We start from the raw sequence: 15,538 nt of genomic DNA, 5'->3' as shown, positions 1-15,538 counted from the left end.
TTTTTCCTTTTCTTTTTCGAGACAGGGTTTCTCTGTAGTTTTGGAGCCTGGCCTGGAACTAGCTCTTGTAGACCAGGCTGGTCTCGAACTCACAGAGATCCGCCTGCCTCTGCCTCCCAAGTGCTGGGATTAAAGGTGTGTGCCACCACCGCCCGGCTTAGTCTTGGTTCTTTTGATCACAACCTCATAAGTGTGTGTATGTGTGTGTGTATAATTTATTTAATTTTACTTTAGTGTTTTCCCTGTTTGTTTATGTGAGGGTATTGGGTTACAGACAGTTGTGAGTGCTGGGAATTGAACCTATATCCCCTGGAAGAAGAACCAGAACTCTTTAATGATTGAGCCATTTCTCCAGTTCCCTTTGGTTACAGTCTTTACCTGAAGGAAGCCCGCATAATTTTTTTGGGATTCAGTTTCTCCTGAGGGTCTAGGCTGGGTGATCTATATTAGCTTCTTTTAGGTCAAAACTTTAGAAATATATGTATATTAAAAAGAGATGGGGATGGAGAGGTGGCTCATTGATTAAGAATACTTGCTGTTCTTTCAGGGGACCCAGGTTTAGTTCTAGCATGGGGCTCACTCACTACCACCTGCAACTCCAGTTCCAAGGCGTCATTCAAGTCTTCTGACCTCTGCAGGCACCAGGCATATTTGTAGTGCACATAAATGCAGGCAAAACACCTATGTATGTAAAATTTTAAATATAGTTTAGAAAGATATTTGCAATTCTAATAGAGCATGTATTCCCTATCTTAGGTAATCATATGATTTAACAAAAATATATTGTTCATGAACCTATGTTTTGATACAAGTTCCTTTATCAGTTTTTGTCCTGTGTTTGTAGCTGTTGTTATGTAGGAAGTGTAAGATGGAGTCTTCAAAGCCGGGGGAGGGTGGCGCACACCTTTAATCCCAGCGCTCTGGATGCAGAGGCAGACTTAGTGAGTTTGAGAAAAGCCTGGTTTACAAGAACTATTTCTAGGACAGCTAGGACTGTTATACAGAGAAGCCCTGTCTCCAAAATAAATAAATAAATAAATAGATAGATAGATAAATAGATAGATAAATAAAATTAAAAAAAGGGCTGGAGAGATGGCTCAGTGGTTAAGAGCATTGCCTGCTCTTCCAAAGGTCCTGAGTTCAATTCCCCGCAACCACATGGTGGCTCACAACCATCTGTAAAGAGGTCGGGTGCCCTCTTCTGGCCTGAATGCATATATTGTAAACTAAATAAGTAAATATTTAAAAAAAAAAAAAAAAAAAAAAAAAGCAGAAAAAAAAGATTGAGTCTTCATAGACGGTTTACTGTCATTTCTCCTCCCCCTACCCCAGGGTTTCTCTGTGTAACAACAGCCCTGGCTGTTCTGGAACTCACTCTGTAGATGAGGCTGACCTCAAACTCAGAGAGCTGCCTGCCTCTGCCTCCCAAGTGCTAGACCTAAAGGCATAAGCCACCACTGCCTGGCCAGTTTTTGCTTTTTAGGGGTAGTGAGGAGAGAGACAGAGTGAACTTTCTTGAAACAGTTTGAAATATCAACACAGAACATATGTTCTTTAAAGTTAAGGGATGAATGTCTGCATCTCAGTGGATTATCATGAAGTGAATACCATATGCTGGTCACAGTGGTCAAGTTTCCTCTTCTCTGAAAGTAACCACTGTTCTCTGCTGGTTAGCCAAATGGGTCTTCACTTTCTAGATTGGCTAGCCTGTTCTTAAGTATGCCAGTAGAACTCAGGTCTCTGTGCCGTGTTCTTGAGATCTGCTGATGCTGATTGCTGTGTGACTATGTAGGGTTGCTTTTATAGCCATCTCTCACACACAGTTATTCACCTGTTCATTTTACCTGTAGATTCTTTTGGGTTTTTACTTATTCAGTTTTGTGTTTCAGGGATCAAACCCAAGGTCTTGTGCATGCTGGGCACTCTTATCACTGAACCATTGTCCAAGCCTTTTGGATTGTAATAGCTTACTTGTAGATGCTAATGGTTTAGCCTTGAGATTATAGGTTCTTTTAGGTTTTCTCTGCTATAATTATGTGCTTTGTGGTATGTGGTAATTTTAGTTTTCCCTTTTTAATTTTTTATTGCTTCTCTACTCTCTTGTGTGCATATGTGTTCATGTGGATGTGAATGCATGTGTATATATGTGGAGGCCAAAAGTTAACATTGGGTGTCTTTTTTAAAATCATTCTCCATCTTGTTTTTTTTTTTTTCCTCCTTTTTTTTCCCCCAAATTCATCTATTTATTTTACATCCTGGCTGCAGCCTACCCACATCCTCCTTTCCTAGCTGCTGTCCTCCATTCCCTCTTCCTCACCCCCCAGTCCTTTCCTCTTCTGTCTTCATCCAGGAAAGGGCAGGTCTCTTATGGGTATCAATAAAACATGGCATATCAAATTTCAGGAAGACTTAACACCTTCCCATGTTAGGGCTGGGCAAGGTGACCCAATATGAGAAGTAGGGTTCCCAAACCCAGTAAAAGGATCGGAGACAGCCCCTGTTCCTGCTGTTAGGAGTCCCACATGAGGACCAAGCTACACACCTGTAACATATACGCACAGTGCCTAGGTCAGTCTCCTCAGGCTCCTTGGTTGTTGGTTCAGTCTCTGTGAGCCCCTATGAGCCCAGGTTAGTAGATTGTGTGACCCTTCCCATGGTGTTTTTGATCCCTGTGGCTCTTACACTCCTTTCTCCTCTGCAGGGTTCCCAAACTCCACCTAATGTTTGGTGTGCATCTCTGCATCTGCCTCCATCAGTTGCTGGATAATGCCTCTCTGATGACAATTGGGCCAGGCACCAGTCTGGTCACAGGAGATGGCTAGTCAGGCTACTTATCCACTATTGCTAAGAGTCTAAGCTGGGGTCCTCCCCATGGACTCTTGGGAGATTCCCCTGTGCCAGGCTTCTGCCTGACCCAGAAATGCCTCCCCTAGCAATCCCCCTCAGCACTCTCCCCTTTCATGCCCACCTCCATCCTGATCACTCACGTTTCTATCCCCACCTGCCCTCCGCCTACTCATGAAATCTCTTCTATTCCTCCCTTCCAGGAAGATCTGTCTCCAGATTATTTTTAAAAAATTTCTATCATTTATTGTGTATATGTGTGCTTGTGTTTGTGTATAATAAGTGTTTTGGGGTGTGCATGTGGAGGTCAGAGGACAATTTTTTTGGAATTAGTTTGTTCTAGGGATCAAATTCAACTTGTCAGGTTTGGTAGTGAACTCATTTGCATGCTGAACCATCTTGCTCTCCCTTTCTACCTTATTCTTTTGAGATGTTATCTTACTGAACCTGGCTGGAGCTTGTTGATTCATCTCCTACCTGGCTCCAGGGATCCTCCTGTATCTTTCTTCCCAGTGCTGGATTATAGGTATGTGTTACTGTACCATAGGTGTTGGGTATTGAACTCAGGTTTTCATGCTCGTACAACAGGCATTAGCAATTGAGACATCTCTCTAGTGTCCTACACAGTCAAGGTTTTGTTTGTTTGGACAAGGTCTACGTAGCTCAAGATGGTCATGAAATTGCTATTAGCCAGATGTAGCTTCTAGCTCACAGCCCCATCCTTTGCCTCCCTAGTGTAGGATTATGGGCATGCTGAATATGGGATGTGTTTGTTATTGCCGAGAAGTATTCTGTTGCATGGCTGTGTTTCACATTATTCATCCATGCCTACTTTATTTTTTGTTTATTTATTTTTATTAATTTTTAAAATTTTTTTGAGACAGGGTCTCACTATGTAGCCCTGGCTGTGCTAGAACTCTGTAGGCCAGGCTGGCTTCAAACTCAGAGAAGTCTACTTGTCTCTGCTTTCCAAGTGCTGAGATTAAACGTACACCATCACTACCTGGCATGCTCTTTTAGAAGGGTCTCGCTTTGTAGTTTAGACGAGAACTTACTAAGTTCTGGACTTTATGACAATTCTCCTGTCTCAGATTACAAGATTGAGTACTGGATTACAAGCAGGAGTCATTACAACTGGTTTGTTTGTTTGTTTATTTCTCTTTTTTTAAAAAAATATTTTTATTTTTTGTGCATAAGTGTTTTTGCCTACATGTGTATCTGTGTGAAGGTGTTAGAATTCCTAGAGATGGAGTTACAGGCAGTGGTGAGCTGCCATGTGAGTGCTGGGATTTGAACCCTAGTCCTTTGGAAGAGCAGCCAGTGCTCCTAACTGCTGATCTATCTTTCTAACCCCTACATCTGTTTTCTTTGATTTGCCTTGCTTTTAAAGATCTTTGTAGGGTAGGAGTTTAGATTTTTACTATTTACATTTAGATTCATTTCTTTTTTGTGTATGAGTGTTTTGTCTGTATATATTTATATGCATCATGTGCCTGAGGAGGTTAGAAGAGGCCAAGCGATCTCCTAGAACTGGAATTACAAAGAGTTGTGAGCTGCTGTTTGAGAGTGCTGGGGTTTAGACAAGGGTCCTCTGCAAGAGCAACAAGTGCTCTTAATTGTTGAGCCGCTTGTCCAGCCCTGGAAGTTTAGATTATTGATTCAAGACTTCCACTATACTCAGTAAAAGTGATAAATGCTGTGAGTTTATCTGGAAGCAGATGCTGGCATGGATGTAGGAAAGGGGGACAGTTTTGATCTATTTGTTTTCCCCGTCCAACGTGTTTTCTATTTTTTTAACTATCAACTTAGAATTTTATTGTTTCATTTCTAAATACTTCAAGCTTTTCAAAGTTGCCTTAATGTTACAGATTTATAGTGGTAATGCATTTATTAGCAGGGAATATACTTTGTGGGTTTTAGTGCTTTTAAATTTGTTATATAGTTTTTGTCCTCCAGCACATACTCTGTCTTATATGATGTGCACTTGAGCGTGTGTATTGCAGTTAGTAGAATATCCTATAAATGTTAAATACATCTAATTTTTTGGTGGTATTTTGTAAACAGAGATTGTACTTTTGCTTCCTAGCTGACCAGACCCAAATAATCTCACAGAAACTATATTAATTACAACACCGTTTGACCGATGGCTCAGGCTTATTTCTAGCTAGCCCTTATATCTTGAATTAACCCATTTCTATTAATCTGTGTTTCACCACAAGGCTGCGGTAAGGTTCTGGTGTCTTTCTCCTTTGGCAGCTACATGGCTTCTTCTTTCCTCCTCTATCTCTGCTTGTATTTCCCACCTTGCTATATTCTGCCCTGACATAGGCCAAAGCAGCTTCTTTATTAACCAGTGGTAATAAAACATTCACAGCATGCAGAGGGGAATCCCATATCATCTCCCCCCTTTTTTTCTAAATAAAAAGGAAGGTTTTAACTTTAGCACAGTAAATTATGTTTAACAAAGCAGGCATCAAGCAAGAATTAAGTTATAATTTTTTTTTGTGAGTGTAAAGGTTTATATCTTATTTGTCTTTTATCATAACTAAGGAAAACTATAACTATCTGTCTTCAACTCCATCAAAGACCTGGGAAGGGAAATAATATATGAGTAAACAGGAAGTGCAAGCAAGGGACTTCCAAAAGGTATAAAAATGACCGAGACAACTGGCTACCTGGGCAGTCACCCAAAGTCTCATTTACAAAATTGGGGCAACCAACTTTGGCTAAGGCCTAGAGTGTCTGACAGACCATTTTTAGAGGCAGGAAAATTTGAAAGACTGTCCTACCTTGTCTTGACAAGATTTGGTAGTTGTTTTGCTTTTATCTTGCTTGTCTAGTTTGGACACCGTGCATTTTGTCAGTAGTCAAGGCAATGGCAGTTTTTTGCCCAAAGGCAAGTTTTGCCAGGAAGAAAATAAGCACCAAATGAAGTGTCTTTCATGCCCATTATTGTCTAGGGAATAAATGGGTGCTGCCAGGAGCAATCATGCCTCAGATCAACAGAATCCTGAGTTATTTAAATGCCATATTTTACAGTTTTTTGAAGTATTTGAAGATTACCTATCTATGTGAAATACAATCTTTGTACAGCCTGACTAGTCTAACTATAATTATGACAAATGTGTGACTATTGACCTGGAATTTTTAATATCTATATAGCTTAAAGACTAAGGCTTCATGTTAAAAAATCAAACAATCTTTAAATAGATGCATAGCAAGTGAAGACAATGACCTCAAAACATAAACAATATATATAAGTATCTTGATCAGAGGTAGTAATGTTTAGTGCCTATGATAAATATCTTACAATTGCATTAATATACAAAATATTTTAAGCAGAGGTAGAAGCATGTATGCATACAATATGACAAAATAACTTGCATATGTACATAATTATTGTAAACAGAAATAGTAACATATAATTTGAATTTGTGTCAATATACAAATTATCTTAGGAATACAAAGATAATTTTACATATATATCAATATACAAGAATTTATACCAGTGTAAATTGTGTATAACTAATAGTTTATAAGTAGATGCACTACCTACATTTAGTTCTATCAATTACTGAAACAGGAATATAAAACCATAGTTGTGGATTTATATTTTTCTTTGATTTTGTAAATTTTGTTATATGAACTTCCAGGTTCTATTAGGAGCATATACAAATTAAGATGTGTACTTTGTGAATGAACTGATTAACTTATTTATTATTGTATAATGTTTTTCTTTTCTTTTTTTCTTTTTTCTGGGTGGGGGATTTAGAGACAAGGTTTTTCTGTGTAGCCCTGCCTGTCCTGGAACTAGCACTATAGACCAGATTGGATTTTGAACCCAAGGATCTGCCTGCCTCTGCCACTTAAGTGCTGGGACTAAAAGGTCTGCACCACCATGCCTGGCATAATGTACCTTTTTAGTTTTTGTAGTTTAGTTTGCTTTGAGTTTTATTTCGGTGTTAATAATAAGTTCATTTCAGCTGTTTTATTTAAATTGAGATATAACTCATGTACTAGAAAACTCAACCTTTAAATAAAGTATGTAGTTCTGTGCTCTTTTGTGTAGTCTCAGCTGTGTAGCCACCATCAGTGTTTTAAATTTAAAAATTGTCACTTCAGAAAGAAGTCCTGTACCCAACAGCATTGATTTCTGCATGCTCCCCTTTTTCTTTAATCTCTGGAAATCACTAATCTGCTTTGAGAATTTGTCTTTCCTGTTTTGTTTGTTTGTTTGGTTTTATTTTTCGAAAGAGAAAAGGCTCATTTTGGCTCTCAGTTCCAAGGTACATCCATCATGATGGGGAGGTCCTAGTCACAGGAGTGTGAGGCAGCTGCTCACCTTTTGTTGAATATGTTGTCAGGGAGCAGAGAGGAAACACCACTGCACACTAGCTTCCTCCTCTTCATATGCAGTTCAGGACCTCAGTCCAGGAGAGAACATCATTGATCATTTACTTTAGTGTGGGTCTTCACACATCAACTAACCTAACCAAGAGAATCCCTCACAGGTATTGCATTGTCTTGCTCCTAGATCAGCTGAGATTGTCTTGAACTTGAGCACTTGTCGGAGAGCTGTGCCGGATGGTTTTGCAGGTTTCTTCTTGGCTCATTCCATGAAAAATTGTCTCCTAAGGAAGCTCACTGGATTGCTTAGTTCAGAGGTTCAGTCTATCATGGTTGGGAGCATGGCGGCATGCAGGCAGGCATAGTGCTGGAGAAATACCCAAGTGTCCTATATCTTGCAGGAAACAGGAAGTCAACTCTATTTTGTTGTTTTTAGAGATAGAGTCTTATATATTCTTGCTGACCTGGTGCACTTACTATGTAACCCAAGCATTCTTGAACTTGCTGTGATCTTCCTGCCTTAGCCTCCTAAGGGTTGAAATTGCAGATGTGTGCAACCATATTAGCTGGTTTGTCTGTTTTGGATATTTCATATGTGGCCTTTGTGTCTGGCTTTTTTCACTTGCATAATTTTCAAAAAGACCCATCTACATTATAGCTTGTCATGACTTTATTTATGTGACTGAATAATATTCCATTGTACGGCTATACCTTGCTTATTTATCCATTCATTGATGAATTTTAGTTTTTTTTCTTCTTGCTTTACTATTGTAAAAATATGTGTGTGTAAGTTTGTGTGGAGATACATTCTCATTCCTTTGAGTATTTACATAGGACTGGAATTGCAGAGTGAAATTACTGTATTAATACCATTAGAGTATTTTCTTCATTGGCTGCTTTCTTATATTTCTACCAGCAGTCAATATGAGTTTAAACTTCTCCATAGTCTCACCAGTATTTTTATTTATTTATGCATTATGAGACAGTATCTCACTATGCAGTCCTGGCTGGCTTGGAGCTCATTTTCGAAACAAGACTGACCTCAAAATCATATTTATCTGGCCCATCATTGCACTGGTTTTTGTCCTTTGCCCACCCTTGTCAGCCTGAGTGTATGAATCATTTCCTGGTTGCTTGGAAGCAGTAGGTATTCCCACGATACCAATGATGGGCCTTTCTCCTCCTGGGATGATGTCTGGGGGACCTGCTCCTGGAATGAGGCCACCTATGGGAGGCTACATGCCCATGATTCCTGGGCCTCCAATGATAATACCTCCTGTTCTCCATATGATGGTACCCACTTGGCTTGGTATGACTTGGCCAGATGGATAAGAGTAGGTCTCTTCATCAGTTTTGTATTTCTTGTTCTGTTTCGCCAGGAGAACACAGTGCTGAGCCTGAGTGTCTTCTAGCTGCGTGACAAGGGAGGCTTCCCCTTTCCTGACAGCATAGTTTTGAAGGAGAAAAGTGGGATAAAAAGTACAGTTTTCATTGTGAACTATGAAAATAAAATTGTCAGCTGTTTTTGTAAAAAAAAAAAATCATAGAGCTCTGCCTTTCTCTGCCTGCTGAGTGCTGGGATCAAACATATGCACCATCACATGTGGCTCACCAGTGTTTTTTGTCTTATATTTTAAACCTGCTTGTGTGTGTGTGTGTGTGTGTGTGTGTGTGTGCACGTGTGTGTCAAGGTACTTGTGTCCAGGTTGGAACAGCCTTGAGTGTTCATTCTCAACTCTTCACCTTGACTGAGAAAAGGTCTCTTGTTCTCCGCTGCCTATTCTCGGGATTCTTTTGTTTTTACTTTTCATCTTTTTCTGTAGTGGTTCTCACCCTTCCTAATGCTGTGACCCTTTAATACAGTTCCTTGTATTGTGGTGACCCCAACCATAACATTATTTCAATTCTGCTTTATAACTAATTTTGCTACTGTTATGAATTGTAATGTAAATATCTGATATGCAGGATATCTGATATGTGACCCCCTAAAGGGGTTACAACCCACAGGTTGAGAACCATTGCTCTTGGAATACAAGGATTACAGATGCATCCTATCTCATCTGGCTATTTGAGATTCATGGGTGCTTTGAGGTTCTGAGCTCAGGTCTTCAACCCTTGTGTAGCAAGCACTTTACCCACTGAACCATCTCTCCAGCCCTGATTCTGAGATTTTTTTTTTTTTTTTTGATTAAGGTTTTTGGCAAGTGAACTTAGTTGTTGGTATATATTTTCTTTTTCTGTTTTCTTTTTTTTGGTTTTCAACACATTATCCATGTAGCCCTGGCTGTCCTGGAACTCATTCTGTAGACCAGGCCAACCTCGAACTTATCAGAGATCCACTTGCCTTGTCTCCAAGTGTTGGGATTAAAAGCCACCACTGCCTGGCTTGGTATGTATTTTCCTATGTGTTATGTGATATCTTTTTGTTAACAGCCATTGCTGATCTTTGCTTGTGTTAATCTGCTACTAATCTTAGATTGGTATTTTTATTTGCTTGTTTTCTCTCTTATTCTTTGTGATTCACTGTCATCTGTATAGCACCCTTGTTTGGTCTTCGGGAGTAATCTGTCTTCTTGTTCCTCTATTCTTATTCCCTGGTACTTTCAGGATTTTCTCTTTTTGGTTTTCATCAGAAAAACTGTAATGTGTGTGGTCTTGTTTGTTATCATCTCAGTTTGCGTTTGCAGTGCTTTGGGCCCTTTATTCAGTATTGGAAAAATCTCAGTCATTTCTATTTCTTATTCGTGCCCATTCTGGTTTCTTCTTCTCCTCTGATCTCTTATGTCTGTAAATATTTTAGTTTTCATGTTAGATCATTACGTTTCTTTTCTGGTTTTTTGAGACAGGATTTCTCTGTGTAGCTTTGGAGCCTGTCTTAGAACTAGTTCTGTAGACCAGGCTTGTCTCAGACTCAAAGAGACCCACCTGCCTCTGCCTCCCAAGTGCTTGGGTTTAAGATGTGTACAACCACACTCAGCTCTTTAGGGTTCTTTCTCATTTGTCATTCTGTTTTAAAGAGGGATATTTTCTTCACTAATTCTTTAAAAAAAAAAAAAAAGAGCCTGATCGTAGTAGCTCAGGCTTCTTATTAACTCTTACAGCCTATATTAACAACAATAATTGTTGTCTCTGTTAGCCATGTGGCTTGGTACCTTTTATCAGCGAGGCATTCTCATCTTGCTTCCTCTGTGTTGACTGCAGACTGACTCTTTCCTCTTCCCAGAATTCTCCTGTTCTCGTTGCTCCGCCTATACTTCCTGCCTGGTCACCCTGCTTAATACTTCCAATCAATTGGCTACTGGCCAATCAGCATTTTCTTAAATTAATACAAGTGACAAATCTTTACAAAGTATAAGACCATTGTCCCACAGCAGTGCACAAGCTGGGCATGGTGGTACTTGTCTTTTCGCACTTCAGAGGCACAGGAGATGAATCTTTGAGTTCAGTGCCACCCTGTTCTACATAATGAGTTCCAGGCCAGTCAGAGCTACGTAGTGAGACCCTGTCTTTAAAAAGTGTGTGTGGCCGGGCGATGGTGGCGCACGCCTTTAATCCCAGCACTCGGGAGGCAGAGGCAGGCGGATCTCTGTGAGTTCGAGACCAGCCTGGTCTACAAGAGCTAGTTTCAGGACAGGCTCCAAAGCCACAGAGAAACCCTGTCTCAAAGAACCAAAAAAAAAAAAAAAAAAAAAAAAAAAAAAAAAAAAAAAAAAAAAAAAAAAAAAAAAAAAAAAAAAAAAAAAAAAAAGTGTGTGTGTACATACATAGGTGCACTTATATATTAAAATAAAAAAGCATATATATCTATATACTTGCTGTATCTAGTTGCTATATCCATCAAACCCACACTTGAGTTTTTTGTTTTAATTATTATACATTTCAGTTCTATTTTTATTGTTTGGTTTGTAATTAACATTCACAGTTCTTTAAAATCTGCCTCTAGTATTTCTTTTATTTTTGTCTTTGGGGCCTGTTCCCCCCTCCTTCCTTCCCTCCCTCCTTCCTTCCTTTTTTGTTTTTGAGACAGGGTTTCTCTTTGTAGTCATGACTGACCTGGAACTCACTCTGTAGACTCAACTGCCTTAAACTCAGAGATCCATCTGCCTTGTCCCGAGTGCCTGAATTGAAGTCATGTACCATCACCACCTGGTTGGGGCCTGTTTCTATCTTCAATTTCCTCCTTGTTTTTTCTGATTGTTTATTGTTTCTTAGAATGTCCATTCATTTTTCAGCTTGGGGAAAATATTCCGTGCAGGAACTGAATATGAAAAGCATTGGTGATAGTTTTTGGCTCTGAGTGATTGTTATGGAACCCAAAAACATCAGCATAAGTTTTATAAGTTGTACTGAATAGTCCACAGGCATGGGAGAAGGAACTGCCAAAAGTCCATAGAATCTTCTTAGGTTTTTAGTCTTAGGGAAGAAGAAATTGTGAGAAATGAGAAGAAAATGAACGTTTCCAATGGTAAAGGTAGAGGCAGCTGAGAGGATAGGATAATAGACCTTCCATCAGAAACAGAATAGAGGTGGGTGTGGTGGTGCTCATCTGTAGGCCCTGTACTCTGGAGGCATAGGAAGGAACCTCCTAAGTAGGAAGTAAGCTTAGGCTATAGAGAAAGTTGAAAGTCGGCCTAGACTGCAACGAGAGAGGCTGTCTCAAAACACCAGGGAACGCAAATGATTTGTGGAAAATAGCTGGTCTTGTGTGGCTACTGAGTTTAGAGGATAACTCAGTCTCTTAGGGTTGAAAAGTGTTTTCAAAATACAGTTATTTTTAAAAGTCTAAATGTAGGCTGCCTTTTTTTGTTGGTGTTTTTGTTTGTTTGTTGAGACCTCAGAGTCTCCCTACGTATCCTTGACTGCTTGGAGCTTCTGGCTGGCCTCAGACTCACAGAGATCTTCCTGCCTCTGCCCCCCTGTTCTGGGATTAAAGATGTGCACCACATGATTGACATTAGGTTAAGTTTTGAAGTACGTAGCCATTTCATAAATAGTGATGCCCACCATGAGAATTTCAGACCATACCATAGTTTGCAACCTTTGTTGTTTTTCTTTGAAATTCCTGTAGTATAATGAGCAGCATAGTTGGTGGAGGGGGGAGAATGGCAGTTCCTACGCTTCTGCCACAGGTACATACATGTGAGGAGGGTCCATGCCCAACAGTAAACCCTCAAGCTCAGTAATCCCTCTGCAGTTCCTGCCCAGACTACCTCACAGGTCTTTCACAGAATGTGTGAAATAGTTGAAAAAATGGAAATATAAGGTGATTTAATTATTTGACTGGTAGAAAATTAAATAATTTATAATTTGCTGAAGAAAAACCAAGTCATGATATATGCATTTAATTTATTCTTATAGTTTACTGGGTTAAGTAAAATGTGAGCTAGTTCACGTGTGAAATTGAATATAGCAGCATCAGAAATTAATACTACATTTTCAGCTCAAGGGCTTATACATTATTTTTGAGAAATGAATTTTTTGAAGAGAAATCAGATATTACAAAAACAAAAATGTCATGAATTTAAGCTTTTGGTTTCTGTTTAGAGTACAATAAAATTTAAATATGGATAATTGGATATTCTATGACATTTGCTCTATGACAAAGTTAAAATAATTCTAGACTCAAAGAATATTATAATTCATAACCAAAATACATTAAAAGTTTTAAAGTAAATTATGAAATTATTTCTCTGTCTCTAGGTGAAACATGGTTTCTCTAATGTAACTGGGATTGATTATTCTCCTTCTGCAATTAAGCTTTCTGCAAGCATTCTAGAGAAGGAAGGACTATCTAACATTAACTTGAAGGTAACTATTACTTATTACTATAGTATTTTAAGTAATATTTTAAAATAAGCTATAATGTTTAAGTATTTTTAAAGTATGTTAATCTGATGACCTTTTTGAATTTGTAAATTAAGATCAATCATAAATAATCTAAACTGAAACATTTAAAAGTAATCATTAAAAATTTAATCTAGGGGTAGAGAGATGGCTCATTGGTTAAGAGCACCAGCTGCTCTTCGAGAGGTCCTGAGTTCAATTCCTAGCAACCACATGGTGGCCCACAGCCTTCTATAGTTTTATCTAATGCCCTCTTCTGGAATGCAGGTGTACATGCAGATAGAACACTCATACATAAAATACATAAATAAATCTTTTTTTTTTTTTTTTTTTTTTTGGTTTTNCTGGTCTCGAACTCACAGAGATCCGCCTGCCTCTGCCTCCCGAGTGCTGGGATTAAAGGCGTGCGCCACCACCGCCCGGCTTAATAAATCTTTTAAAAAATTAATTTAGTTTATAGAAATTACTCTTTCTTTTGTGTGTGTGTGACAAGAGTCCTACTGTATAACCCAGGCCAGTCTCAAACTTGATATCTCCTGCCTCAGTCTAGCTGGATTATAGGCATATACCACTGTGCTTTGTGGGAAAGTATCTTTTTCATTGTGTATGTATATATATTTGTGTGTTCATACAATACCATCCGTGTTTGCAAAAACATACAGTACCTAACTTTGGATTAATCATATCAAAAAGTTCTAAGTGTTGGGCGTCCTTTCTGCAGTGCTGTTCTCTGACTCAGGTTCTGTTAGAACTGGAAGCTACAGCCACTTCAGCTGTGACTATGGCAGGATTTGGTTGTTTTTATTTCTCAAATAAAATGACTTATATTTTAAAAAAGACTTGTAAATGCATAGGATGTTATTAATGTAAATTCAGACATTTTTATTTAATTCTTTGTCCCACTTGGCTTTAATTGTCAACTTGACATAGCCTAAAGTCATCAGAGATGAAAACCTCAGTTGAAGAATTGTCTTGATCAGATTGGCCTGTGGGCATATCTTTGAGGATTGTCTTGATTATTAATTGATATAGGAAGGCCCGGCCCACTATGAGTGCCACCATCCATAGCGTAGCTGGACTGTATAAGGAAGCTACTAGCCAAGCTTCAGGTTCCTGCCTTGAGTTCCTGTCCTGACTTCCTTCCTGGCCTATGACTTGGAACCTAGAAGATAAAATAAGTCCTTTCCTCTCTAGAGTTGCTTTTCGTCTGAGTGTTTTCTCACAGCAACAGAAGGAAATTAGAACACTTAAAATCCAAGGAGTCAACCTTGTTTCTTTGCCTCACCACTCCCATGCTACAAAATAGTCAAGAGTGAATTAAATGAAAATTGGCTTACATCTCTTTTTTTTTGTTTTTGTTTTTTGAGACAGGATTTCTCTGTGTAGCCCTAGCTGTCCTAGAACTCGCTCTGTACACCAGATTGGCCTCTGCCTACTGAGTGCTGGGATTAAAAGTGTGTGCCACCACCACCTGGCTTACAGACCTCCATTGGCTCCCCTCTATATTCAGCGCGGAACCTAGATGGCACAGCTGGCTTTAGAAAGCCCTCTTCCTTGTGCTGGAGTCCAATGTGTTCCTTTTAACCTGTTAGATAAGAACTCTGCCACTGAACTCCATCTTCAGCCCTCTTCTCCTTTTTCTCTCCCCCCCTCTTTTTTTTCTTGACATCGTTTCTCTGTGTAGCTCTGGCTGTCCTGGAACTCTCTTTATAGACCCAGGCTGGCCTCAAGTTCAGAAATCCTGAGTGCTGGGATTAAGCACTCATATGGGACTGCATATGCAATCAAGGCCAACTCAGGCTACCTTTTTTTTTTTTTTAATAGGAAAGATTTGTCTTCCTAGTTTACCATGCTGAGCTTTTATTTATTGTGTGTGTGGTGGGCAGATACATGTTCCATTGTGACAGTGGTGGGTCTCCTTCCACCATGTGTGCTCCAGGGATTGAACCTTCTAGTTTGTTGGATTTGGTGGCAAGTGCCTTTATCTACTGAGCTCAGGCCCTATTTTTATTTTGTTTAAGATTCACGTATTTTTATGTGTATTGGTGTTTTGCCTGGGAAGGCCAAAAGAGCTGCAGACCCTCTACATCTTGAGTTACAGGTGACCATAGGCTGCCATGTGGGTGCTGATAATCGAACCTAGAGTCACTGAGGAGCAGCCACTGCTCTTAACTGGTGAGCCATCTCTCCAGTCCCAGTTTTTGTTTTCCTAATAGTACTTTATTTAGAACATGTTTTAAGAGATATTGTTTGGGATAATATTATTGAGCATTTGTGATTTGTTTTTTAAAATTTAAATTGCATTTATTTATTTTTGTATATGTACTTGTGAGGACATTCATGTGTTCATGAATTGAGATAGAGCACAATTTGCTAGAGTTGGTTTTTGCCTTTCATCATGTGAATCCTCGCGCTCAAGCTTAGGTTTGGTGGCAAGGCTTTACCTGCTGAACCGTCTTGCTGGCACTATCTGAAATAGTATCATTATCTATCTTATTACATT

General features: G+C 39.2%; 1 protein-coding gene across 4 annotated transcripts in view; it reads left to right on the top strand.

Annotated features, from left to right (window-relative positions):
* The window catches only part of Eef1akmt2 (EEF1A lysine methyltransferase 2), an 85,785-nt gene that overhangs the window by 9,938 nt on the left and 60,309 nt on the right, over positions 1-15,538 (top strand). For all 4 annotated transcript variants that reach the window (XR_007590803.1, XM_050136672.1, XM_050136674.1 and 1 more), the window contains exon 4: positions 12,892-12,999. Coding sequence is in view for 3 of the 4 variants with exons in the window: in XM_050136672.1 (XP_049992629.1) it covers positions 12,892-12,999 (108 nt within the window). In the remaining variant the exon portion in view is untranslated. The remainder of the gene's footprint in view (positions 1-12,891; positions 13,000-15,538) is intronic.

Source organism: Alexandromys fortis, unplaced genomic scaffold (genome assembly GCF_014885135.2).
Source record: "Alexandromys fortis isolate MF-2015 unplaced genomic scaffold, M_Fortis_MF-2015_v1.1 scaffold_3, whole genome shotgun sequence".
NCBI classification, from domain to species: Eukaryota; Metazoa; Chordata; class Mammalia; order Rodentia; family Cricetidae; genus Alexandromys; species Alexandromys fortis.
This window is presented reverse-complemented; position numbering and strand designations above follow the sequence as displayed.